At 41.8% G+C, this 25,726-nt stretch overlaps 2 protein-coding genes across 4 annotated transcripts; both read right to left on the reverse strand.

Annotated features, from left to right (window-relative positions):
- Positions 1 to 3,083: 3,083 nt before the first annotated feature.
- On the reverse strand, positions 3,084 to 15,163 carry LOC103389799 (uncharacterized). The gene is made up of 10 exons (XM_025062394.1): positions 13,118 to 15,163; positions 12,016 to 12,241; positions 11,023 to 11,427; positions 10,325 to 10,528; positions 7,116 to 7,465; positions 5,138 to 5,278; positions 4,588 to 4,754; positions 4,314 to 4,459; positions 3,729 to 3,806; positions 3,084 to 3,581 (listed from the first exon to the last, which is right to left on the reverse strand). Exons 1-10 carry the CDS (start codon positions 15,017 to 15,019, stop codon positions 3,394 to 3,396), a joined length of 3,807 nt encoding a protein of 1,268 aa, XP_024918162.1. The 5' UTR covers positions 15,020 to 15,163; the 3' UTR covers positions 3,084 to 3,393.
- A 3,748-nt stretch (positions 15,164 to 18,911) lies between these two features.
- Positions 18,912 to 24,972, reverse strand: LOC103389831 (NLR family CARD domain-containing protein 3-like). 3 transcript variants are annotated; one of them, XM_017038382.2, is made up of 11 exons: positions 24,857 to 24,972; positions 23,889 to 23,960; positions 23,670 to 23,771; positions 23,238 to 23,375; positions 23,004 to 23,100; positions 22,694 to 22,931; positions 20,801 to 22,601; positions 20,392 to 20,565; positions 20,133 to 20,306; positions 19,865 to 19,911; positions 18,912 to 19,785 (listed from the first exon to the last, which is right to left on the reverse strand). In XM_017038382.2, the coding sequence occupies exons 2-11, from the start codon at positions 23,951 to 23,953 to the stop codon at positions 19,238 to 19,240; spliced, it is 3,384 nt and encodes a 1,127-aa protein (XP_016893871.1). In that variant the 5' UTR covers positions 23,954 to 23,960; positions 24,857 to 24,972; the 3' UTR covers positions 18,912 to 19,237. The 3 variants fall into 3 exon arrangements, with proteins under 3 accessions (XP_016893871.1, XP_024918165.1, XP_024918166.1); XM_025062397.1 differs by having other exon boundaries at positions 23,848 to 23,960; XM_025062398.1 differs by lacking the exons at positions 23,670 to 23,771; positions 23,889 to 23,960; positions 24,857 to 24,972 and having other exon boundaries at positions 23,004 to 23,111.
- Positions 24,973 to 25,726: the final 754 nt, after the last annotated feature.

The raw sequence follows: 25,726 nt of genomic DNA on the forward strand, positions 1-25,726 counted from the left end.
ACAAGAGGACTAGCTGTCCCGCAAACTGCAGTTCGATCGGGCGAGCTGCAGTCTACAGGAGAGTCAGACAGGGAGAGAATAATGGAGAGAATCAGGGACAGTTTCAAGGCTCCCCCTTCTGCTCGATCACCCGCCTGCTTTTTCCCCTGTCTGAGACACACTCACTTGCACTCACACACACACATTCACATTTCAGTACCAAGGCTGCCAACGCTTTTTTTTTTTCTGGAAGAGAAAAAAAAAAAAGAGGAAATCAATTTCCTACTGATTATGATGAGGAGGCGAAGGGGAGAGGGAGGAAAAAGAAAAGGAGAAGAAAAGAAAGAGATGAGAAAACTGAAGGTGGAAGAGGAGAAAACCAGGGAGCAGCTGATGTGAAGGAGGATGACAAAGGATATGAGGGAGGAGTAAGGGATGGAGGAGAAAAAGAGGAGTACAGAGTAGTCGGAGACAAACAAGAAAAGTAAAGGATGAAGTAGAAGAAAAAAAAACACAGAGGTGCAGAGAGAGGTTAATGAAAGGAGGAAGAGGAACGAGAAGGAAAAGCAGGACGATGGTGAAGACCAGTAGGATAAAAAACAGAAAGAAGGAAACATGTGGAGGGGAAGAAATGGGGAATGAGGAGGAGGAGGAGCAGGAGGGAAAGAATAAGAACATAGAATGTTAAATAATATAGGAGGACAAAAGGAGAAGGAGGAGGAAATAGAAGAGAACACAAGGAGCAAACACACGGTTTCATTTGGTCATTTTTTTATTCGACAATAAATATATATTATCGACAAGATGCAAAATACAAAAAATGTACAAAAGTTGGAAACAGGAAGTTGGCAAGCAGCGAGGACTTATTGATATTTTTACATATTTACAGACCGATAAATTAAAAGTCGCTCTTATGTTTTTTTTTTGTTAAATTAAAGAGTCATATTTACAGCAATATACATAATGTAGTAACCTGCTTTTAAAGGTGATTTACAGATTTTCCTCCTCTCTTTATTTACGTCGACACTTGTCCTGACAGTAATTCGACCCGTCCGTTCTTCGGGATGACGTTCCCCTCTTTCTTCTTCTCCCTGTGGACCGTGACACTACCCACTGTTAGGCCCAGGTCCTTGATGTTGACCCTCACACTGGCAAGGTTCCGGTGCCATGCGCTGTCCTTATTGTTCATCTTAACTCTGAGACTGTCGCTGGAGCTAACCTGCGTTACGTCAGCAGATCTTTGTGGCCCCTCCCATTCCCTGACGTTCACACCATTCTTACTTTGTGCGGTTAGCGGATGCTCAGCGCTAGCATCACATGATACTCTGGAACCCAAGCCAAAGATTGTGATTTCATCATCCTCATTTTGTTGTTTACCATGGGACTCATGATGTGGGTTTAAAGGGACGGCGTCTCCAGTGTAATCTTCATGTAGCTGCTGAGGTTCTGACAGAGACAGGTTGGCTTTGGTGTTAGCTCTTACAACAGTTGGATTTTTGAGTCTCTGGGTTAGTTTTGCCCTAGTTTTGTCTCCAGCCACTGCATCACACTGGATGGAGGGAGATGTGATCGTCTTAGAATCTGAGTGAGAAGTCATAACTTTAGCATCTCCAGTGCTCGTACAGTGAAGTCCGTCCTGTCCTGATGTGTTAATATCTGTACAGTCAGAATTAGCACAGTGTGTCGTTCCCCTGTGTTTACCACTGTGTCCTAGTTGTTGCTGCAGATCAGCACCCATCCTTGATCTGTAGGAAATCCCACAGTTAGTGATACCAGCAACTTTGCTCTGTGAACATGGTTGTCTCTGTCCAAAAGCCTCAGAGTTAGAGCAGTTACCTGTCACTGATTTGATGTTTTTGTTCATCCTAAAACCAGAACCTGCAGATAATGCAGCTCTTCTTTGTAGGTTCCAGGTGTGAGTCTGAGTGTTAGAAACTCCTGTGCCTGTACCTGGTAATCCTTGAGGTTTCAACATTCTAGTATTTGTCTTGAAGTCAGATCTAACATGATAAGTCACCCTGACAGGACTGTCTCTAGTTGGTTGAGGTTCCACAGTGTTTTTAACCCTCGCAGAGTCAAGATCAGAACCATAAACCACTGCAGTCCCTTTGACTCCTGATCCACGCTCTTCTCTTTGGCTGTTGTCCATTTTAATTTCAGACAGAGCAGCGTTAGCTGTTTTAACAAGATGGTCGTTAAGCTTCTTTGGTTCCCCAGGGTGAGAGTTCTTCTTAGAGTCTGGATTACCAACTCCACCACCGGGTTCTCCTGGTGGTTTCCATATTCTTGTCTCCACCGTAGAGTTGTAAGGAACACAACCAGACTCTTGTCGTTCCTTGGTGTTTTTAACTGTCTTGTAATTAGTAACTCCTGTGCTTTTACTTTGTAATCCATGTTCCCACGTGTTAGCATCCGTCCTAGAGTCAGAATGAGCATAGTGATTCGTTCTGCAACTATTGCCACGTTGCTGCAGTTGTTCCCTGGTGAAGTTTGCAGTGTATTTGGCTTGTAATACCCCAGGTTTCCACATGCTCGCATTTGTTGTCAAATTTGGTTTCGCAGTAAAAAGATCCATGCAGTTTCTACTTCCATGCAGTTGATTTTTCCACATCGCTGTTTCTGATTTAGTTTCCATCAGATTGTTCTGATGTCCTTGTTGTTTTCTGTTCACTACTGGAGAACTGGAGTTCTGTGCCTCTCGTCCTTGTGGAAGATTATTGGCTGACCTCACTGAGAATCTCGGTGATGACGGAGGTGGCGAAGTGCTCAGCGAGCGACTTTCAATAAATTCCAGGGAGGAGCCCAGCATTCCAGCCAGTTCCGGTGTGAACTCCACCAGCTCTACAGGGTCTTTGACATCTGCTCGGAAGGAAACCAGTTCCTGCTCATCTGGACCTGTTAGCAGCTGGGACATAGATGCCTGACGGTAGAACTCGTCCTCAGGGATGCACTGTACATTCAGCTGAGGGAAGAGGCGCCGGAAAGACCGTGATGTCATTCGAAGGCGACCTAGGACATCTGAGAGGAGGAGCCAGTTCCTAGGACTGAAGAAACAAATGGAAAGAGTTTGTCTTGAAGAACCTCAGTCCTGCCTTCCCTCTCTCTGTCTCTGTCTGTCTGTCTCTCTCTGTCTCTGTCTGTCTGTCTCTCTCTCTGTCTGTCTTTCCCACTTGTATTTGTGTCTGTCTACATCATGAGTGCATGTGTTCTGTAGGATCTGTTTCCTAAAAGTGAAGTCCTTTCTGCCGTGGGTTCTGTAGCACTGACTCTTGATGCTCTGGTTCCATCAGAACTGCAGCTTCAGGTTCTGGTTCGTGTTTGGTTGGTTCTTTAACCCAGTGGTCTTTCTATCATCACTCCTTGATGTTCTTTAAGCCAATGTTGTGTGTCTGTTTTTGGACGTGTGTTCTTGACTCACCCCTGTGACAGCAGCACTTGGATGTTGTAGCAGGGCAGCAGCGGTCGATCCGACAGCTCAAACTCAAACACCTCCCTTCGTGCTCGATGCTCCTTGTCCTCAAACTCATCTTCATCCTCTCCTTCCTGCTCTGGACCTGGTGGATCGTGCAGGAGGTTGAAAACTCCTCCATGACTTGGAGGTTCTGCAGAGAGAACAGGACCCAAACAGAACTCAGTGGAGTTCAGTCTCATTTGTCCTCATTAGTGTAGAAACCTTATCACATCTGCTCAGTCTGATCTGGTCTAGTTTTTACCACCAGGTCTGTGTCTGTGTGTGTGTGTGGACTCACCACACACAGTGCTGCCGTAAAACTCCCAGAAGACACCAGGGTCTTCCTCTGTCCTTCCCTGGAGGTCAGAGAGATAATCTGAGAGAGAGAGAGAGAGAGAGAGAGCTTCATTAAAGTGTTGAATGACAAACACAATAGAGGGCAGACAATACACACACACACACACACTAAGACAGGAGCACAGAGACAGGTGTTTGTGTTCTGACGGAGGAGTCGAGCCGCTGCAGTGCTGGGCTCTGTGTGTGTGTGTGTGTGTGTGTGTGTGTGTGTTGTGGGATTCACAGCCAGGCCTCATTAAACTCCTCCTAAGAGAGAGAGAATAAATACAGGCAGGGAATAGTGATCACACACACACACACACACACACACATTCATTAGATATAATGTTGCTCAGCTGACACTTAGATGTTAGCTTTTTTTTTTAATATATAGATTCTGTTTTCTGGCTACATATTTATTTATTTCATATTTCTATCCAAACACTATTTCACAGATGACTTTCACCTTTGAACGAGTGTTTGAACTGAACAGAGATTTCGCTCTAATCTTCAGCTACGTTCTGAACCTGCTTTAGCTCATTCTTACCCTCCAGGAAGGTTTCCATGGCAGCACTGTGGGTCATGTTGATCAGGCTTCGGCCGGAGTAGGAGGTGAGCGTGGGGTCAGCCCCAAATGCCAGCAAGATGCGCACCACCTCCAGGTGGTCATTTACCACTGCGTCATGCAGCGGTCTGACCAGGAGGGAAAGAACAGAATGACGTCCTGTGTTTTATCTAACACTGATTCTCTCATATGCAGATGATACACATGTTTACATGTACAAAAAGTGAACAGTAATCATTAGCATAACAGTGCCCACCTTGTTCCATCCTGAGCGCTGCAGTTGACATTGGCCCCGTGCTCTATCAGGTGGCATACGATGTCCAGCCAGCCGCGTGCACAGGCCTCGTGCAAGGCACAGTAGCCAGCGTTGTCCTGATGGTTAACGTCACAGGTTCTACTCTCTAAACAGTACAGCACCACTTCCTGTGACACCAGAAGCAACCTTTAAGTTATTTTCCCAATGGGGAAACCCATTAAAGCTTCGGGAGAGTTAAAGAATCTGTTCTGTTCAGTCCAAAAAAAAAAGACTCAGGAATCAACAAAAATCCTTGACGTTTTCTAAATTAGTAGCCAAAACTGACCAAACAAGATAAAAAAAAAAGGGAAAATATAACAAAAATAACTAAAAATACAAGCCTCTCCTGTGTAGTTTTAACCTGGTTAAGTCAAATTGATGGTTAAGTTGCTAATTTATTAAAATTATAAACCTAAAATGCTCAAGAATATACAAAAGTGAATGAGTGAATTTGACCTGGACCTGGACCTGACCTCACCCGTAGAGCACATGGTGATTTGAGTGCATTTACCTCATATCCCAGACGGGCGGCTCGCTGCAACAGTGTCTCTCCTGCATTTTTATTCACAATGAGTCGTCTGACCTCTGGAGGGACAGGTCGATGTGAGACAGGGCAGGACCGCGGCAAGAACGATGGATCAGGTGGAGACAGCTGTAAGGATGGACAGGTGTCAGTGTGGACAGGTGTCAAATGATTCATTTTTCTTAGTGAACTAGCATGGTTTTGTTTAAGAATGGATGGAGACTTTTGCTTTAAGACTGCAGGGTCATGTTTAGATATTTACAAACTAAATTTTTTTTTTATTAGGAAAAAAAAATTCTCTATTTTTCTGTAGACAAAAAAAGAGATATTTTGGTCGTGTTTTACTGTCGGAGAGCCAAAAGAGAGAAATTTTGATTTAAAAAAAATAGAGCTTGAAGTTAGGGGAAATTGTGTGGATGCCAACAACAGACCAACAACAGACCAACAACGGACCAACAACAGGCCAACATCTAGTGTACCAACAACAGATATCATGCCAAATGCTTTTTAAAAAAAAAGTTTATGGCATCACACCAACAACCACCTGGACAATCACACCAAAAAGGTACAAAAATATAACGCAGAATATAATTCAACCTGAAATCATGAGCACATGATTCAACAGTAACACACTTGTTCACACTGCCATGACAACAGCACATAAACAACAGGTCAACGTCAGCTCCATGGTTCTCTAAAAACACGACACCATGACGACGACGTCATACTAACAGGCAACAGAAAGACACCACAAAAAGACAGGACGGTGACAAGTTATGTCACAACAACGATAGAACAAAAAACAACTCACTGCTAAGAATCTGAAAACTGTCTGGAAGATCAACACTGGAGTGTGTGTTGGTGCAAAAACCTGTGTTTGTTTGAGTGAAACGGACTTGAAGAACGAGGAGGAGGACTGAGAGAGGGAGACAGACTGTGTGTGTGTGTGTGTGTGTGTGTGTGTGTTTCTCTGCAGTGCCCTGGAGGTATCTGTGGTGCAGCAGCTGTTGAAACAGCACAGGCCTCAGTGAAGTGCACATACACAAACTCTTACACCAGTGGACACACAAAACAGTCCTTTACACACTTTCTTACAGACAATTGCATGAACACACAATTACCAACACACACACAGACACACAGACACACAGACAAAATGCACTTACACACACAGTCTCCCTCCCTCCCTCTTAAACCTCTTTCTTCAAGTCTGGTGCACTCAAACAAACCGCACACACACACCCACACACAGTCCTGCATTAAGCTCCTCACTCTTATCTAGATAATTATGTGAATTTACAGAAAGAAAAGAAAACAAAAGGAAACAAAGAGAAAGTTGTCTAGTCTTTGGTCTCATCTCTGCTACCTCCAGAACATCAACACATTTCTTGGTTCTTGTGGCATAAGAATCAGTCTATATTTCTTCTCAAATGACTCACAGTCTGATTTTAACCTTAAGGAGTCACCTTTGACTTTTAGTTGGACTTTTTGATCAAATAAAAATTGGAGTCATCGTCCATTCTCAAGACCAGGGACCAGGGTTTGATGCAGCCAAGATAACCTGTTCATTGATTCTCATCAACTGACTGGTTCATTCAACTGTGAACCTTTAGGTGCATTAGTAAATATATAAATAAAGTAGCCAACATATTTTTTGGACATCTGTTATTTTACAACTTAGTTAATTTATTTGACCAGTGTCTGATTTATTCATACAATCTGAGATGTTCATATGTGGAATTACACATACAAAAAAACCAAAAATATCTCACTAACGTTCTTCCTAGAGGCACTTTGAGGAGAAGGGAATAACACATGATGTGAACACTGGACACTTTTCATTAAGAATTATTAGCCGTTAGATGAACTTGAACCTCATCCTCAGTGACTTGGACTCAGTCCTGGTCTGAATCAGTTTTCCTTGTTTATCAGACTTGAACTATGAGTAAAAGTGAATCCAACTCACTCTCTTTTCTATATTTCCTTCCTGATCTTGCTCCTCCTCTTCTTCCTTCTCCTCTCTGGCTGAAGCTCCTTCTGCATGTTTCATCTTGTAGGGTCGTTTGCCTCTCGGTTTGGTGCCACCTTCGCTGTACGTGGTGGAGGTCAAATCCATTTGGCTGGAGGAGGGGACTGAAGGAAGGAGTGGCGGTGAACGGACGAAGCCTGAATCACTTCGATTATCCCTCTGCTCTTCGTGTCGATCCTGGAGGCAGGGTGTGGAGACCATGGACGTGGAGACTGGAGTCCTGGGGTAGGGGTTACCCAGAAATCGGGGCAGATTCCTGTGATATGTGGATGGAGCTGGGTTTGAATCTGGATTAAAAACAAACAAAACAAAGGAATTGTCAGTTTATCATTGACATTTTGTTTCTCTTGCTTTTTTAGTGGATGCCAATTTTATTTTTTAAATAAAGGTAAAGTTATTTCCTTAATGTATTTGGGGGAGTTTGGAGATTTACATGGACTAGGAAGGAAATTAAATAGTGGTTCCTGTAGAGAACCGGCCCACAATGGTCCTGTTCCTTAGAATTGGTTGTGTGCTTAGTTAACAATTCTGCGTACTGATTTGACAGATGCATTCACTTGATGACGCATTTCCTGGATTACATCGTGTGCGTGCCTCATAATTAGGTTCAGAGTGTTTACAACACGGGGCTGAAGCAGAAGCTGTCTGTAGTTAGGCTGCATTCACAGACAGAGTGGCCTTGGCAAGACACGCAGAGCTCAGCCAACAACAGAGTGGGTAAAGAGCGTGGACACAGACAGAGGCTCTTCTATGCTGGTGACTCTCAGTGTAGAACTGACCACAACAACTGAGGCAGCATCAAAATCATCCAGGTCAGGTCCTGTCAATGTTAGCACCAGTCATCAATCTGCATTTTAAAAAAGTGATGAGTAATGTCAATTTCCTAAAATGACATTTACATTCCTCTTAACACAACGTCAGCCAAATCCACTGGTGTTTGAGTTTTTACTGCTTTCCAACACAGACTGATACAGACACAGGCTAATTTATCCAGTGGAACTAACTTCAGGTCTGGATTCTTCTGGTTCCTCTCACTCACTTTTGTATTCAAAATTGTGTATTTGCAAAAAGTTAATAACTAATGGTGTATTTTAAGTTCATTTCTGCAGATGACTTACTTTTGAGCAGCTTTGATTGTGTCCCAATCAAACGTCAAATGATAATGTACACGTTCTAGAGTTAATGCAAACGAACCTATGAAGGTCAAGTCAGGGGACAACCGTTCACAGCTTTGGTCCAATTACACAAATACACTGTGAGAGGACACCAGAGTCCCCAGAGAAAAAACATTAAGATGGGGAGAGGGTGAGAGAGGAAGAGAGAGAGAGAGGGAGAGAGAGAGGGGAACAAAGGAACAACTTCCTCCCGTGATTGGAGCTGTGAGTGAGCGGACGAAAGAGGTAACAAATGATGGGGGATGGAAAGAGAGTGAGAGTTTTCTGCTTTCAATCGCAGACGCCTGCAGGAAACAACACACAAACACACACACACACACACACACACACACCCCAAGATGCATGTAAACACAAACACGCCGACAAACTGCAGCCACAATGATGCTGCCTCCACCTGCTGAATTATTCATCAGCCTACACACACACACACACACACGCACACACACACACCGATGTTTCTTTTATAACTAAACAGTATTGTTCTAAGAACAGAATACAAAGACACAGCAAATACACTGTATGTGTGAAGGGATGGGTGACATGGTCCAAGATTTCTCTTGTAAATCTGTTTATACAATATATATTTATACGTATATTTTCCCCCTATGAAAAAGTAACAAAACAGTAGAGCCACATATTCAAATGAGCACAAGTTAAATGTTAAATAAGCGTGTATTAATAGAAAATACATATTTTCTTTAAAACATACTTATATAAAACAGTAAACAAGTGCTGTGGTTAATGAATATATTTGGACCAAGTAATTCATACTGTAACACCATCTACATCATTAAAGTGAACTTAATTAATTAATAATTTCATGATAATAGTTGTTAATGACATGTTTTGTACCAAAATGTCTTCAGTACGTGTGTATTTATCCTGGATGTCCTGTCCTGTATGGTTTGGTGTGACTAAACGTACAATTACACCTCATTTATAACATTGGTAACTAGGGATGTCTGATAATAACTTTTTGCCCATAAACCAACCCAAACTGTTATATGCTGTTGTTTGAAGTGTGAGTCACATTGACAATAATTCACTTTCATTTTCAAACTATTTTGAGGTCACATCATCTGGGCAAAACCTGGCCATTGGGTTATCAGGTTTTCACGACCAAAAAACCCATAACAATAATTGCCGATATCATATAATTATGCTAATATTGGACGATAATATTAACATCCTTATTTATAACATAACATTTATAACATAACATTTACAACATAACATTTATAACGCTTCATAACATGTACAAAATGCATTTTATATTTATAATATGTATTCTTTGTATTTTTAATTTTTTTCCTGTTTACTGAGTACCGAGAATCAAGGACAACTTGAGGAGAAAATACGGAGACAGTGAACGCAGCATGGAGCGGCGTTCAATAAATACATTAAAAGCAGTGTCAAGGAGTTCACACACACGCACACGTCGCTGATGTTATTCCATTCATGTGCTTCAGCAATGGTAGCAAAGGTAGAAAAGAGAGGAGAACCAGGATAAAAGAAGAAATGACACCCGGAAAAAAAAAATGGGAGGGAGAGAAAGATAGAAAGATTGTTTTTTATCATTATTATCATGGATAAATGATTTGCAGGCTTAAATGATACCAATGATAGAAACAATAACATCAACAACAAAAAAGTCCAGTGACTTAGCAGTGACTTACAGTAACACAGTTTGACTGGTAGAGACACTGTTATCCAACAATGACTCAGCAACAAGACAGCGACTCAGCAGTAGCTCAGCCCTGCCTTCATGGTGACTGGGAGGGGGTGGGGTGGGGGTCACTCAATGGTCACTTCACAGTGACCCAAAAAACAGTGCAGCTACAGTTGTGGTGCTGCTGCTTGTGAAAAAGTATTCTGTTTAAGTGTTGTTGAGACTGGTGTTGGTCATGTTGTAACTGAAACCACTGAAATCACATGTCATTTTGTTCACATGGTAAGGGTATTTGTCTTTACCTCTGGGTCTGTCTCTGATTCCAAACCCTCTGCTGACCTCTGACCTTCCTCTCACAGGCAGTATGTCTGTCGCTGACTCTGCCAACCTCTCTCTGGAAGGTTGTTGCGACCGGACGATGTCTTCGGGCAGCAGAGGCCTGCTGAGTCGGAGGCCACTCAGTTCAATGCAGACCTTCAGCTTCTTCACGTCACCTGGAGTGGAGGCTGTAAAGAAGAGCAGTGATTGGTCGGGAAGTGTCACAGGGTGCACATTCAAACTGACAGATTATCCAGTTTTGTCTGAACTTAAAAAATGGAGCCGTCATATCAGCAGGTAGATGTATATGTTTTTATTTGCGACTAACCCAGAAGATGGAATTATTAATATGGAATATGTCAAGAACTTTGTGGCTTGAAGAATGAGTTGATTCTTGCTTTCAAATCTTTGTTGAACTCCTCGTCCTTTAATAATATTAATCAGTCTACAGTCTCTCACAATTCTGGCTGTGTTAAAAAATGTTATTTCATAATCTTCACAAGTTAATTACTGAGATGAATGACTTGAATTCAAAAGTTCAAAAAGAAAAAACAATTTAAGAGTTTTGAATTTTGAGGTTGCTTTTTTTTAATTGTTCAGCCCTTATTATTTTGGAAGTAAATTAAAATAAATTAAATGAAAAGTGAATTCAATCATTTACAACATAATTCAAACGACATACCATTAACAGCCCTGATTTTCTCAGAGGTAGTTTCCGGACGGTCCTTGGTTGGCTCTTCCCCCCGGGGTCTTTTGCCCCTCCCATTTAAAATGCTGCTTTTGTGAAACGGTTCCAGACTGAAGATTTCTCGACAGTTCACTGATGTCGGGCAGGGACTGGACCGACTGGAAGTCGGTAATGTAACACCACACTTTTCCTTGAAAAGGTTTCCAATGGAGCGAGGAAACTTCTGCTGCTGCTGCTGCTGGAGACGATGCTGTTGTTTTTTCTTTTCATCCTCCACCGTCTTCAAAGCTCCTTCTTCTCCACTTTCTTCCACCTTGTTCATCCCCACAAAATCTCCATTAGTTAGGCAGGGATCGACTGGATCAGGGAGAAAGCTGATGGTGTTGGTAGGTTGGGAACCTGAAAAACCAAAACACAGGATATCACTGTCATAAAACCATTTCTGTAATGCTAGCTGCCCTACACTTTGACAGAAATAAACGTCAAATGATGAGGTGTATAGATTATTTACAGATACCTTTTCTTTTCTTCCTTTTCCTCAGTTGTAGTCACATTTTTTCTTAATTTTTTTTTTGATGGATTCTCTTTGTGTTTGGCAAGTATTTAGCTTTGGGCTTTATTTTAGATTCATTTCTTGTTTCATTTTGTTCTAATATTTTCTCTGTTCATGACTAACCTAATTTTTGCTTTATATTTCTTTAACTGCTTTAATTTAAGGCCTTTTCTTTTAGCTTTTATTGTTGGCCAGATTGTGTCGATGTTTTGCTAACCCTAGGCAAAAACTTTTCATTTCCATATTTTCACTGGCTTTTAAAATGTTTTAGAAATTTAACTATATCTCGACTAACTTTTAATTAGTGTATGTATATCTCTTCCTATTTTTTTTTAATCAGTAGGGTTCTTTAAATTATAGTTATATACTATTTTTGGGTAAAATATTTCTTATTTTTACAACCAGGTTTCAGCAACCTCCTGGATTCCTCTCACCTCCCTGAGTCTCTGCAGCAGAGGTACTTTGTTCTCCTCCTCCTCCTTCGTGCCTTTTATCGTCACTCAGTTGGCAGTGGTCCCGCTCTCCTTCTCCTCCTCTTTCCTCCTCCTCTTCCTCCCTCTGGCTGTCTACCAACTGCTTCTCCTCTGCTGCTTCTGTTATCCCTCCTCCATTTCCTTCTCTTTCCTTCAGCTCCAGCTCAGAGAAATCCAACAATTTATTCTGTTAAAATGATAATAAAAAAGACACAAACAGAAAATTTCAAATAAACAAGATTTTTGTTTTGTGAGCACATTTGTTTAAGTTGATATTTTAAATAAAAACCTCAGTTTTAGCTCAACCAGCATTAAGAAGAGGACATGTTAGTTAGTAACAGACTGTGAATAGTAATAAAACACAACCACAGTTTTCTTTCTTACTCCACCAATGGTAATAAGTTCCCCTCATAGATTTAAAAAGTTAGTTTTTAATAATGAAACCCTACGTCTGTTCATTCGCATTCAATCCCTACGTTTTCAAGAAAAAATGATCACATATTGAGAAATTGAAAAAAAAAAATCAAGATGAGTAAAGTAGTGCAGATGGTGAAGAGGGAGTGTTGTTTTTCCATTTTTAATCATATTTATATTTTCACTGGTGAACGCGATTTATAAGCTGAGAGCATCACAGTAACCACTGGTACCTGACTAGTTGATACCCAGCTCTATTAAACCATCTTCAAACTGCACTGACCACAAACCTATTTAAAAGATTAATGGTCCATGAAATGATCTACAAATCCATCCGATGCAGCCACCGCTGCTGCTGAATCAAGGCTGTACATGAGTGAATCTCAGTGGTTGGAGCCACCGTTGAGCCACCGTATACACCGCAAAATGTCTCGAGCAATGGGAAGTGGAGCTGGAGAAGTTAAAAAATAAACAAGAAAATAGTCTGCTTGGTTGTTGTGCCTTTTACCATCAACATGTGGTCCACACAGGTCTAAATCTAGCACACTAATTTACTACTGTGTTTTAGGTATGTGCAGCCCATGTGGCCTCTGGGAATTTTGTGTTTCTTTTTTCACAAATCATTGATTAATGATTCAAAGGGTCTTACCGGAAGTGCTTTACGCTCTCCAATCAGCTGATTAGAGTCTTCTTCTAGTTCTGAGGACACTGATTTTAGTTTGTCAGCCGTATCTCCAGAGTCAGTGACCACGTGTTTGTTAAGGCCAGACTGGAGCGCCCTATTATTGCCAAGTTCTTCTGCTTCGTCCATGCAGCATGAGATGTCTTCTTTTGCATGTCCAGAGTTGGACGAGGTAGGAACTAAGTGGTCACTCTTGTTTGATGTATTATCCTTGGTGGTAATTGATAGCTCTACTTTTAGATTTGTCGGTTTCCCATTAAATCCTTCTTGGCCTGGACCACTGGGAGCCAAGTGTTGACAGTTCGGGCTCTGTGGAAAATTGTTTTTACACATGGTAACGCTAGGATTGTCTTTGACAGATATCTGGTTGTTTTTAGTAGAGTGAGTCTCACCGTCCATTGTAGCACAAACTGAATCACTTAAATCACACACAGGAACTCCAGGACTGGTCTTTTCATTTTGGTTTTCACAGTTGGTTAGTCTAGGATTGTTTTGGGCCACATTAGTTGGGTCACTGAGAATTTTTGATTCACAAGATGGAGACCTCACAGACTGACTTTGGCTAAAAGGTTCTACAAAATTCCTGTTGAGAAAATGTTGACAGTTTTCTTGGCGAGTGTCACAGACAGATGTTTTTAGGATGCCAACACAGAGTGGAGCCCTCATGAATGAAGCCATGGGTTTAGAACCGTCAGAAGATGGGACTTGGGGTCTTAAAGTTCTACTTGTCATGTCCATACTGGTGTAAACCGGATCATCTGAACCAACGGTGGTAGCACACGGTGGACTTTTGTATCTGGTGACTGTAGACATCGATTCCACAACATTGTTTAAACCAGAAAACGTTTCCGTGTTGACAGGAAGCAGCAGCTGTCCATTAGTTGCAGGGCTCTCCTTATTGTCATCACTTTTTATGACCAAACCTTTTGACTGGGATGCATTATTTACTCTTTTTTCACCAAAAATACTGCTTTTGCTATGTGTTTCCAATCCTTCGAAGACCACAGACTCAATACAGGATTCAGCTTTTCGTTTTCTAGCAAACTGTTGCAGACAGGTTCGGGCACAGCCCGTGTTCTGCTCTTCTGGAATGTCCAATGCTGAACTAAGTGGAGTCTCCTCTCCTTCGATCTTCTCTGGGATTTTATCTGTAAACGGAGAGTATAAGGCAGAGTTGTGATAAGGAGATTTAACTTGAGAAGTCAGGAGTCCTGATCCTTGCTTCTGTTCAGACTGACTTGGAGGAGGAATTTTTGGTGGATTTGGCAATATTTCTCCAGTTTTGTCAAGAAATAATTCTTCAGTCTCATCTCCCACCATGTCAGTACAGACTGTTTCATCTCTTGGGCCACTGACACATTTCCTAGAAGTCTTTAGGGATTCCTTCCTGGAGCCGACTTCATCTTCCAGCTTTTCCTGGTTCCTGTCTTTGGTGTTAAGGTCTGGGTAGATTGACGTAGGGTTTGAGTTTAATTCCTGGGATTTTGGACAGGGAGCTATAGCATGTTTAAAGCCGTGGTCTGGTGATACATGTGGTGGATAGAAGTGACTGCCACCAAGAAATGCCTGATGAAGATAGACAGGTCCTTTACTTGGACTGGACATGCCTTGCAGAGACTTATTCTCTGCAACTGAATATGGGACACAGCTCAAAGTGGTAGGAGGATAGGAATCACAAAATACTTGTCTGGAATGATTTTCTAATTGTGATAACTGCTGTTGTAAATGAGTTTGGTTCTCTGACATTTCTAGCTTGGCAAAATGTTTGCCAGAGGTGGAGGGATGTTTTTTGGAATTTACAGGACCTTCATCCAAATCAGTGTGATGGACTAGAGAACATTCAGCTTTAGACTTTGTGGAAGGTAACATTGCAGAAGGTCTTCTTCCAGAAGTAGGACTGAGGTGGTTAATCTGAACTGTAGATTTAGGTGTTTGATGAGAAACATGGTCGACACCCTTGTTTTTGTTCTCTTGCAATTTGTTGCTGTTGCCTAAACAGACCTTTGAAGAAGGACTTGGAACAACCCAAGAAGAGGGCAGAGGACTGATTGTTTCAAAACAATTTTGGGAACGTAATGGTGCATTTTCATGTGGGCTTAGTCCTTTTTGTAAGCGCAGATCCTGACTTACCAGAGGCTCATATTGAGATGTTGGCAAATAGTCCATTTTGGTCAAGGCTTTCATTTTGGAGGAGGAATCACTTGAACGTCTTTCCAACTCTTTAGAAGACAGATCCACAGGTTTTTCTTCATGGGTTTTGTTCTGTTTGTGAAGTGTCACTCTGTGCTGTAATGTCTGTTTCTCTGAACTACACAAATCAGAGTCGGGATCTTTGGTCTTTGTACTGCATGTGAGGTCTTCACTGGTCATGTAAGATGGCTGAAAGACTGAAAGTGATTGGTTTCTGTAAACAGACGTATGAAGGTTATTAGTGGGGTTGTTGATGGATAGAGCTGGAGAGCCCGGAGGATGGGAAACAGAAGATGACTCTGTGGATGATGTTGCGGTGGAACAATTTACAGGAACACTGGTGCATCTAGAACTGCCGGTACTGCTCTTGAAGGAAGAGGGTTGATTTTGGCTACTGTTGCCATGTTGTTGCTCTTTGAAGAGTGACTGGGACTCCTGGTGGATTTTGAGACTAGTACTGAAGGCAGAAGGTTCTTGTTGTACGTGAGTGCCGACCCCTCCCAAAATATCACTCTGATTGTGAGGAAGAGGTGAAAGGACAACGGGAGCTTCGGTTGCCGTAGAGATCCTGATAGGAGGACCTAGCAGGGAGGAAATATGGGGCACAGGATAATAGGGCAGGTAAAACATTATGTCTTCTCTCGGTGTGTTGCCTCCTGGCCCTGAAGGACATAAAGTCTGGTATGCCAGCTGCTGTTGGAGGAAAGCTGAGGGCTGGGTAAAAAAAGATGCATTGTATGCCATGTCCAGGAAGGGGTACATTGCTGAATCAGCATATTGACTGATCCACGGCAATCTCGGGAAACTCCCAGCAATATTCAGACCACGTTTTAACTGTTTATCACCACGTGGAATTGGTTGGTCCATTAAGTAATTATTACCTCCTGTGACAGGTACAACTAGGGGTTTCTGCAGTCCTGGTGATGAGTTTTTATATAATCCAACAAACCCACCAGGAGGCTTCTGACTATCCAGCAAATTTACATCAGATTTGTACAGAAGATCATAGCCAGGTGGGTGAGACGTGCAAGGTGTCTGGGCCTTTTCACCAGAGAGAGGATGGATACCATGATAGAAAGTCCCTCCATGATGGTGGAGGTTTTCTGCCAGTGCAGTCTGGTCAATGCTGAGTGCAGCTAGAGGGTTCATCTTATAAGCTGTACTAGCATCCACCTGCAAAAAAAGACAGTCCAAGTAAGAGACTATAAAAATAATAAATTACTTAAAACAAGACCTCACTCAAAGAACCTTATTCTAAATTATCTACACAGTTTAGCACCCAATAAAAAAACAATACGTTTGTCAAAGAGGTCCCAATCCTGCTAAGAAATGGTACCTTGCAAAGTTTTCTTCCCCAAGACGTCCGTCTGCATAGGTCTTCTTCTTATCTTCAACCAACCAGGGAGGTGTACAGCTGGAGTCCTGATTAGAGCATACAGCACCTCCACTGGATCCTCTCACACAGTCATACCAAGGTTTACAGTACATGGGTTGTCCAGCACTTGTTCACCTGTCTCTTAGACTGACCCCAGACGCCCTGCAAAAAAAGAAAAAACATCAGTTGAAGAGTCATGACCTCCACAGAGTTTTGATGTAAGTAACTGGACTTCTTGTTTGAGTTTGAAAGACTTTTCGTTCCTCAACTGAGGATCTTCATCAGTCTCTGGTTGAACCCTAGTAGTTATACTTCTTTAGACCTCTCCCTTCTCCACCTGACAAAGGAGTCACAAGTCAAGGAGTCACGGCTCCTTAGAGACAGGTGACTACCTCTGATGGTGATGAGCACAAGAATCTGTGAGATAAAATCATACACATATTTCTTTGGTGTGAGAGAGAAATGTTTAAAAATATAATAATGTCCAAGTTCTTTACAGTAGAGCGATTGAGTTATATTTATTAATATTAGGCCTGATAAAAAATAAAAAGAGATTCTATTTTTTCTGTTGTTGTTTTTATTTTACATCGTTTAACATTTAAAATGCTTGATCTCCTGTGTGTGTGTGTGTGTGTGTCAGTACTAATTGGTTTTTTTTTTCTCCCTGCTGGATTATTAGTTCCTTGGGAAACGTGCTTTATCTGTTCTTCAGCACACACACACAAACACACAGAGAGAGAGAGAGAGAGAGAGTAATTGATGGCTGTTAGGGAGCTGAGATTTCAATAACGACTCTTATCTCCAGAGTACTGAAGGACAGCTGTGTGGGTGTGTGTGTGTGTGTGTGTGTGTGAGGGCAGTTTGATAGATGGACAGGAGACGTTAGCGCGTGCACACACACACCGAGACAAAACGCACACACACACACTTGTTAGGGAGCTGAGATTTCAATAACGACTCTTATCTCCAGAGTACTGAAGGACAGCTGTGTGGGTGTGTGTGTGTGTGTGTGTGAGGGCAGTTTGATAGATGGACAGGAGACGTTAGCGCGTGCACACACACACCGAGACAAAACGCACACACACACACTGACTCCTTTTGCTGCAATTTTGTAAACTGGATTTCTGCCAGACAAATCCTTCTGACGTTTGATAAATTTATTTTTATAGAGAATTTATTTGTATTTATTTAATTAACCAAAACACATTGGTGGAAGTCCAACTGAAGAAGTCTGAAGGTCCATATTCAGCACCCCAGAGGTGTACGCTATATTGGATAACCATTAGCGTTTTCGCTACAATTTAAATTAAGTTATTATGATTTGGCAAAAAAATAAATTAATAAAATAAACGGACTGAAACAAAAAAACAACTACAGAGACAGAAAGAGCGACAACGAAAGCAATGACACCTGCGAGAAAACGGCTACAAAGAGGCGATTGTTTTATTGTTGACTTTGAATAATTTGTTCACGATTTTATAGTGTGCCGAAAAATTAACGATTTTACGCTCAATGCTGTTTCGCAAAAGCCAAAAGTTCTTTGTTTGTTTGTCTCAATTAGTTGACACTCACCTTCGACACCACCTGTCACTTTTCCTAACGCTTCCGTCCTCGCGCCACTCAACACGTCCATCTTCGCCGGTTTGTTGACGCACACACAGGCAAAAACAATACAACTGTTGGAGAATTGTTAATTTAAGAGAAAACACACGGTGACGGTAGATAAACTCGTGAATGTGCGCACGAGCGTTTGAAAAAATATCTACATCTACAAAAAATAAAACATACAAAACTGAAAATCCACAGGCGGGAATATTCCTCAATATCCTTGTGTCACGCACAGCTCCGCCGTACTTTTTTTCTCAACATTATTACAGACGACGTCGGCGCATGTGCTTTTATATCGTCTCCTTTCTCTCTCTCTCTCTCTTTTCATAAAGCTAAAACACGGCAGAGTATTTCCGGTCCTGGATTTACAAAATTAAAGCAGTTCAAACGCGTATATATTATGTATAAAAGTTAAAGAGTTAAAGTATACATTGTTTGACTTTTCGTGCCTAACATTTCAGCGACACCTGGTGGATGTGATTGGCACTGTGGCTTTAATTGCACTGCTTTTTCCTCTCAAAATGATTTTAATAGGGTTTAATATACAAGGATTAATATTTGTTTTGTTCAGCAATATGACATTTTTATTAAATAAAGACAATAATATAGCATGAATAGAGATAAAAAGGAAATATAAATACAAATGTAATTAATAAAGAAATTAAAAAGAATTAAAATAAAACACTAAAGGAGCAAAAAAAAAACAACAACCAACAACCAAGGTTTAAGAATGTGAACTTCATCCTCTGGTTTACAGTTACAAAGATGTGTTTAAGGACAATGACACGTCACTCTGTAGTTACAATCAGATCAGTCTCAATAAATAGTTAATATAAAATAAAATGGTTCCATATAAAAATACACATACAGTACATATGACACACACATATAAAAACAAAAGCCTTAAATAAGTTTTACAAAGGAGCAGGAGCCGAAGGTGGACATAGGGACACCGAAGAACCAGTCCACCACACAGCGAACCCTGGGTACAGAGGTTCGGTGAAGGTGGTCTTAAAAGTGTAGAGGTGAACCCATTGTTGTAAGGACACCCTGTAGAAGGACAATGTCCCCCCTGGTTGGTCTACGTAAACTGCCACTCTGTGGGAGACACAGTCTGAGGAGATGGAGGTGTGTCTGTTGTTGTGGTAGATGTAGTAGTGGCCCTCAGAGCACCTCAGGCTCCATGACTGCTGGTTCCACCCAAACTCACACTCGTCTCCATCCCCTCTTCGTCTCACTCCTTTGTAACTAATAGAGACGTACACCTTCCCTTGCCACTCTACCTCCCAGTAACACCGACCAACAACAGCCTCCTTACACAGCAGCTGAGGCCAGTGGTCGAAGCGGTCCTCGTGGTCGGGGTACGGCTGCTCCTCCTCCACACGGGTTGCAGTCCTGCTGTCGTCTGACAGTAGGATCTTTGGGTAAACCGTGTTGACGTCAATGGTGAGTGCACAGGAATCTAACGAAAGCAGAACACGAGTTATTCAGCTTTCATGTGATCACACAGAGATGACATCATAAAAAAGAGAAATGCTTACACTTCCTGAAACCAGGAGTCATCCACGGAAGACCTCCAGGCTCCACCCTGAAGAAGAAGAGAAGCTGAGTCAAAGATTGTGGAGCTGCTACTTCCAGTCATTAGACTGATGGAGTTTATACCTCCATCTGTCAATGTACCTAGTCCATACCTGGGTCTGGGTTTGGGCCCCTACCTGCACCCAAGCCTTGAACCCCACCAGACATCAGTGCCCCAAGGTCTGAACCTAAATCCATCCTTCTGTATTAGAATAACTCTATGCAAAGTACCTCAGAGTGTCAAGTCGGCACTGGGGGTCCCTCAGTTTGGTGGACAGCATCTTCACTCCTGATTCTTCTAGATAGTTGTAGCACAGATCCAGGTTCCTCAGCTGAGTCATTTCAGAGTTCAGAACTGAGACCAGAGAGATGCAGCTATCTTTAGTTAGAAGACAACCTGAAAGTCTGCAAAAACAACAGCAAACACATTCATATACAGTAGAATACTGAAACCATGAGTGACTGAGCGTATCTGATGAGTCCCTCAAACCTCAAAGTCCTCAGTTTGCAGTTGGAACTCTTGAGTCCTTCACAAAGCAGCTCAACCCCTGAGTCCTGCAGGTCATTGTTGCTCAGGTCCAGTTCTTTTAGAGTGCAGGACTTGGAGCTGAGAACCGAGGACAGAGCCTCACAGCTTTCCCTGGTCAGGTTGCAGCCACTCAGACTGGAGAAACAGAAAAAACATAATGTCTTCAGTGTCAATGAAATGCAAGTCTCTACTAGAGGGAGGACATGAGTCTGGCTCTCAGACCTCAGTGTAGACTCTAATTTATCTAAATCTTCAGAAGTCAGAAATAATCCTAATTTAAAGTCCAATTGATACTGACTTAAAAAATGTGAAGAATGTGAAGAACCCAACTCTTACTCTGTTATCAAGTAGAAAACCCTAAAATACATACTCTGCAGACTTGGAGTTCTTGGCCACCGGCAGCAGCTTCAGAAAAGCCTCCTCAGAGGCAGAGTACTTCTTCAGGTCGAACACATCAATGTCCTTCTCTGATGATAGTAAAATGAAGACAAGAGCTGAAAGCTGAGCTGGAGACACATGGTCAGTGGACAAACGTCCTGACGCCATGTACTTCTGTATCTCCTCCACCAGAGAAGAGTGGTTCAGTTCATTCAGACAGTGGAAGAGGTTGATGGTTCTTTCTGTGGTCTGGTCCTCACTGATCCTTTCCTGAAGGTAATCAACTGTGTCCTGACAGTTCTTTGAATCGATCTTTGTACGTTTCAACAGTCCATGTAGCAGATTCTGATTGGTCTCCAGTGAAAGGCCCAGGAGGAAGCGGAGAAACAAGTCCAGGTGTCCATTTGGACTCATTAAGGCCTGGTCCACAGCACTCTGGTGCAGATGTTTCAGGTCAGGTATGTCTCCGGAAGCCATTGACCTCTTAACTTGTGATGGTCCTTCTGACATAAGATTGACTCCAGAGGTGATGAAGGTCAGATGGACATAGAGAGCAGCCAGAAACTCCTGAACACTCAGATGGACAAAGCAGAAGACAGTGTCCCGGTACAGTCCTTTCTCCTCTTTGAAGACCTCTGTGAAGACTCCTGAGAACCAGGAAGCCTCTCTGACATCGATACCACACTCTGTCAGATCGGACTCATAGAAGATCAGGTTTCCTTTCTGCAGCTGCTCAAAAGCCAGTTTCCCTAGAGATTCGGTCATGGTCCTGTTCTCTGGAGTCCAGTGTGGATCTGTCTCAGCTCCTCCATCGTACTTCACCTTCTTCTGCTTAGACTGAACAACTAGGAAGTGGATGTACATCTCCGTCAGGGTCTTGGGCAACTCTCCCCCGTCTCTGCTCTTCAATGTGTTCTCCAGAACTGTGGCAGTGATCCAGCAAAAAACAGGGATGTGGCACATGATGTGGAGGCTCCGTGAGGTCTGGATGTGGGTGATGATCCTGTTGGCCTGCTCCTCATCTGTGAACCTCTTCCAAAAGTACTCCACCTTCTGTGGGTCGGTGAACCCTCTGACCTCTGTCACCACGTCCACACAGTTGGCAGGGATCTGGCTGGCCGCTGCAGGTCTTGTGGTGATCCAAAGACGGGCAGATGGAAGCAGGTTCCCCCTGATGAGGTTTATCAGCAGCACCTGCACTGAGGTGGACTTGGTGACATCAGTCAGAATCTCAGCGCTGTGGAAGTCCAGAGGGAGTCGACACTCGTCCAGTCCGTCAAAGATGAAGACCACCTGGAAGTCCTCAAACCTGCAGATTCCTGCTTCTCTGGTTTCAGTGAAGAAATGGTGGATCAGGTCCACTAAACTGAACTTTTTCTCCTTCAGTACATTTAGCTCCCTAAAGGTGAACGGAAAGGTAAACTCAATGTCTTGGTTGGTTTTGTCTTCAGCCCAGTCTAGGGTGAACTTCTGGGTCAGAACTGTTTTCCCAATACCAGCAACTCCCTTGGTCATCACAGTTCTGATTGGTGCTGCTCTTCCCGGCGGAGGACTGAAGATCTCCTCGTGCCTGACGGTTCTTTCTGGTCTGTCTCGTTTCCTTGAAGCTATTTCAATTTGTCGGATCTCGTGTTCCTTGTTCACCTCCTCTGTCCCGCCCTCAGCAATATAAAGTTCAGTAAAGATCTTATTCAAAGGGGTGGGGCTTCCTGCTTTAGCCACACCCTCAAATAACCAGTGAAACTTCCTTCTGAGGTTGGACTTGAACGTAGGCTGGCACATGGCAGGAGATCCTGGAAGAGAAACCAAAGCAAGAGTGACTTCTGAAACCTAGAGGTGATCAGAATTTGATGTTTGAAAGTGATGGATCTGGGTGTGATCTTACTGTTCTGCAGACGCTCAGCAAGCTTCTCCTCTTTCATGGTCCTCAGGAAGTCTAAGACAATCTTGAGGAAAGCGTCTCGACTCATCCTCCTTCTCTGCTCCTCTTCCAAGCTGCCCAGAACTCCCTCCTGCTCTATCGCCCTCTGATTACCACAGTATTCTGGGTAATCCAGAAACAGAGCATTCTGCATCCGTTTCAGTTCATTTTTGGCAAACATGCAGATATTCTGCTGAAGCACCTGCAACATATACGGTGTGGTCAGGACAATGACAGCTCCCTGCTGGTTATTGCATTTATTACCTATACTGACCGTGAAGACAGAGTCCAGGTCATTTGGAAGCTGCTGCTGCTGATGCTGCTGAGGCTGCTGCTGCTGCTGCTGCTGATGCTGCTGCTGTTCCTGGATCCTGCAGAAGAACTAGAAAATTCAGGTTTCAGATTCTTCACACTACACAAGGAAACCAAAGGTTTCCTTATATTTATACATACACACACACATATATACAGTGTATATATATAAGTGTTGGACATAACAACTAAAGACCTGAATTCAGAAGGACAGCTTCCATATTTAAAACTCAGTGGTTCAGCCTTCGACCTGTGACTCCTAACACAGCTATGTTCCTCAAATGGTTCTGGGTCTGGTACTTGATGTGGTTCCTGGTCTGAAAACCGAATGACTCTGAAAGAAAACCAAACAATTTAAAATGTTTACAAAGATTTTAGATATAAATATAATAAATGCATGATATATAAAAAATAAAAATAAAAAATACAATAAAGTGTAAAATAAGTTTACATCTTTATATTTATGTTAATCTATTATAAATATAAAATATAAGCATATATTGTATTTATAAAATATGAATGCTTCTTCATGTTACAATTTTTAAATGTATTGTGAATGTAAACTAATAAAGGTAAAAGTATAATAATAATAATAATAATAATAATCATGATAATAATAATAATGTACTTTTTGTTAAACAGAGGTTGATGTTTGAAGTTGATGACATCCTCCATGGAGCGGTCACATCTGAAGGAAACACAGCTGAGTTCAGGGTCAGCTTTGTCCGGTCTGTGTGTTTACAAACAAGCACACACATAAATACACACACATATACACACACACACACATAAATTGTAGTATTTACTGAGCATAAACTGAGGTCAGAGTTTGGAGAGAGTCTCTCACTTGTCCATCTCTTCATCCTTGCTGCGACTCATGATGCTTTTAATTCTGCACTGTGCTGGAAACATACGCCATCTGCCGGTTAAGACCAAATCAACATTAAATGCGTTTAATGTATAATGTTTTGTTACATAACGCAGCCTTTAGGAGTCTTCTGGGCTAGCTTCTAACTTTTGAGCTAATATGCATCCTTCTAATAATACTTTTAGGTAACTGGTTTTAGTTAACTGGTTAGTCTCGTGACTATGTCTTCCTCACTTTGTATAAATATTACAAAGAATTATTAATTTAGCAGCACTTTCATTCTTTTTACATTTACATTCTTTTAGCTCTGGATCTTTCTAGTGATTATTTAACGGGGATGATAGCCGATAAGCTAAAAAGTGATCTTACGCAGAAAACATGGAACCACGACACAAAACACAAGCGATGTCCATTTAACAATCGTGAAGACCCCTCTCTTGACTTTTAAAAATGTTTTGAAGTTAAAACCAAACAGACCCCACGCACTACTGCGGTCGTTCTTCCAGAATCCACCAGAGGGCGTCAGAACAACAGAGGTTCCATGATAAAAAACCCAATACACTGTACCGTCATCAATATTTTATATTTATAATACTTTATTTAAAAAAAATACATTTCAATAAAAGTTGATATCAGCAAAAACTTCACGATATATGTAGGTAAACTGTGGATAAAACTAATCAACCACTGATTTATTCTACGTCACAGACTGAACTAATAAATCATCAAAAACCCATAAATGACTCTCACAGAACCTGAATCGGCTTTAAACATATTTTTATGTTATTAACTTTGATGTAATTAAACGTCGTCTGAATTTATAAACAAAAATATAACACGTTGCATGTTACGTTTTCTTCAAAGTGAGTGCAAAGTGAAAGTGAAAATTTAAAGTAGAAACAACGGTTTTAAAAGTAAACAACGGAGTAAAAACGGGTCCAACTCACCGTTCAAAACGTTAAAAACGATGCAGCATTTACGCCTATGGCTTACTTCCGATAATAACATAGCTTGCTTTTACGAATGAGCAACATCTACTGACCAATCAGAAATCAGGACGCTGACACGTCAAACCGACCAAGTCAGCTGACTGCATTTATGCAACTTCCTTCCTAAAAAATTACTAAAAGTGAAACTGTTGTGATGAAATGAATGTTTGTCATTCCTCAGTTATAAACAGGACAAAACAAAGTGTGAGTGATGTAATAACAGGGGAAATTAGTCCTCTCCATTTTACTCATCCACAGAACTGGAACAGGGAAGTAAACCATTTCACCACAGCAGCCACTGACTGTCCGATGTGCAATCTTTAGTGATGAATGATTTATATACACAACTCCTCATGATTAAAATACAATGTAACATTAGTGTCTAAAGTCAAGCCATGCCACTTTAACGACCTCCTCTCAGAAAACTAAATCCTGTTACCAAATGTTATTTGTTTGTTTTTTGAATGACCAACATCGAGATGCTGAACATGTTTTGGGTTGACAAAAAAAATCCCTAGTTCACTTGCTGTACTTTTTACTTGCTGAACCTCATCTGGCTCATGTGTTTTAGCCATTTTAAACTGACCACAGATGCTAAATGTTTGTTTTAATGTTTAGAATAATCCAGACATTCTTGTAATCATTATTTTGGCCAGTCTTACGTTTCTAACTCTCCTCTCCTTTTTGTTTATTTTTTTTTTTAGATGAATCTGATTTGGAAGATTTGTTAAAGTTCAGCTGGTCTCTAGGAGTCGGACATTGGACCTCAGACCTGGACTATTATCGACCATTCATGTAAACACTCTGAGCGTTGGTCACATAGACAGT

Source organism: Cynoglossus semilaevis, chromosome 14 (assembly GCF_000523025.1).
Source record: "Cynoglossus semilaevis isolate Cse_v1.0 chromosome 14, Cse_v1.0, whole genome shotgun sequence".
Classification (NCBI taxonomy): Eukaryota; Metazoa; Chordata; class Actinopteri; order Pleuronectiformes; family Cynoglossidae; genus Cynoglossus; species Cynoglossus semilaevis.

Bases quoted from the DNA above. Each gene is read 5' to 3' on its own strand.
- LOC103389799 (XM_025062394.1), bottom strand. From the start codon at position 15,019: ATGTTACCTTCCACAAAGTCTAAAGCTGAATGTTCTCTAGTCCATCAC. The intron at 12,242-13,117 runs GTAAGACCCTTT...TCATTTTAACAG, and splicing joins GAGAGCGTAAAGCACTTCCG to AATAAATTGTTGGATTTCTC. The intron at 10,529-11,022 runs GTATGTCGTTTG...TCTTCTTTACAG, and splicing joins GAAAATCAGGGCTGTTAATG to CCTCCACTCCAGGTGACGTG.
- LOC103389831 (XM_017038382.2), bottom strand. From the start codon at position 23,953: ATGTTTCCAGCACAGTGCAGAATTAAAAGCATCATGAGTCGCAGCAAG. The intron at 23,376-23,669 runs GTACATTATTAT...GTTTTCTTTCAG, and splicing joins CAACCTCTGTTTAACAAAAA to AGTCATTCGGTTTTCAGACC. The intron at 20,566-20,800 runs GTATGTATTTTA...CTGTTTCTCCAG, and splicing joins AAGAACTCCAAGTCTGCAGA to TCTGAGTGGCTGCAACCTGA.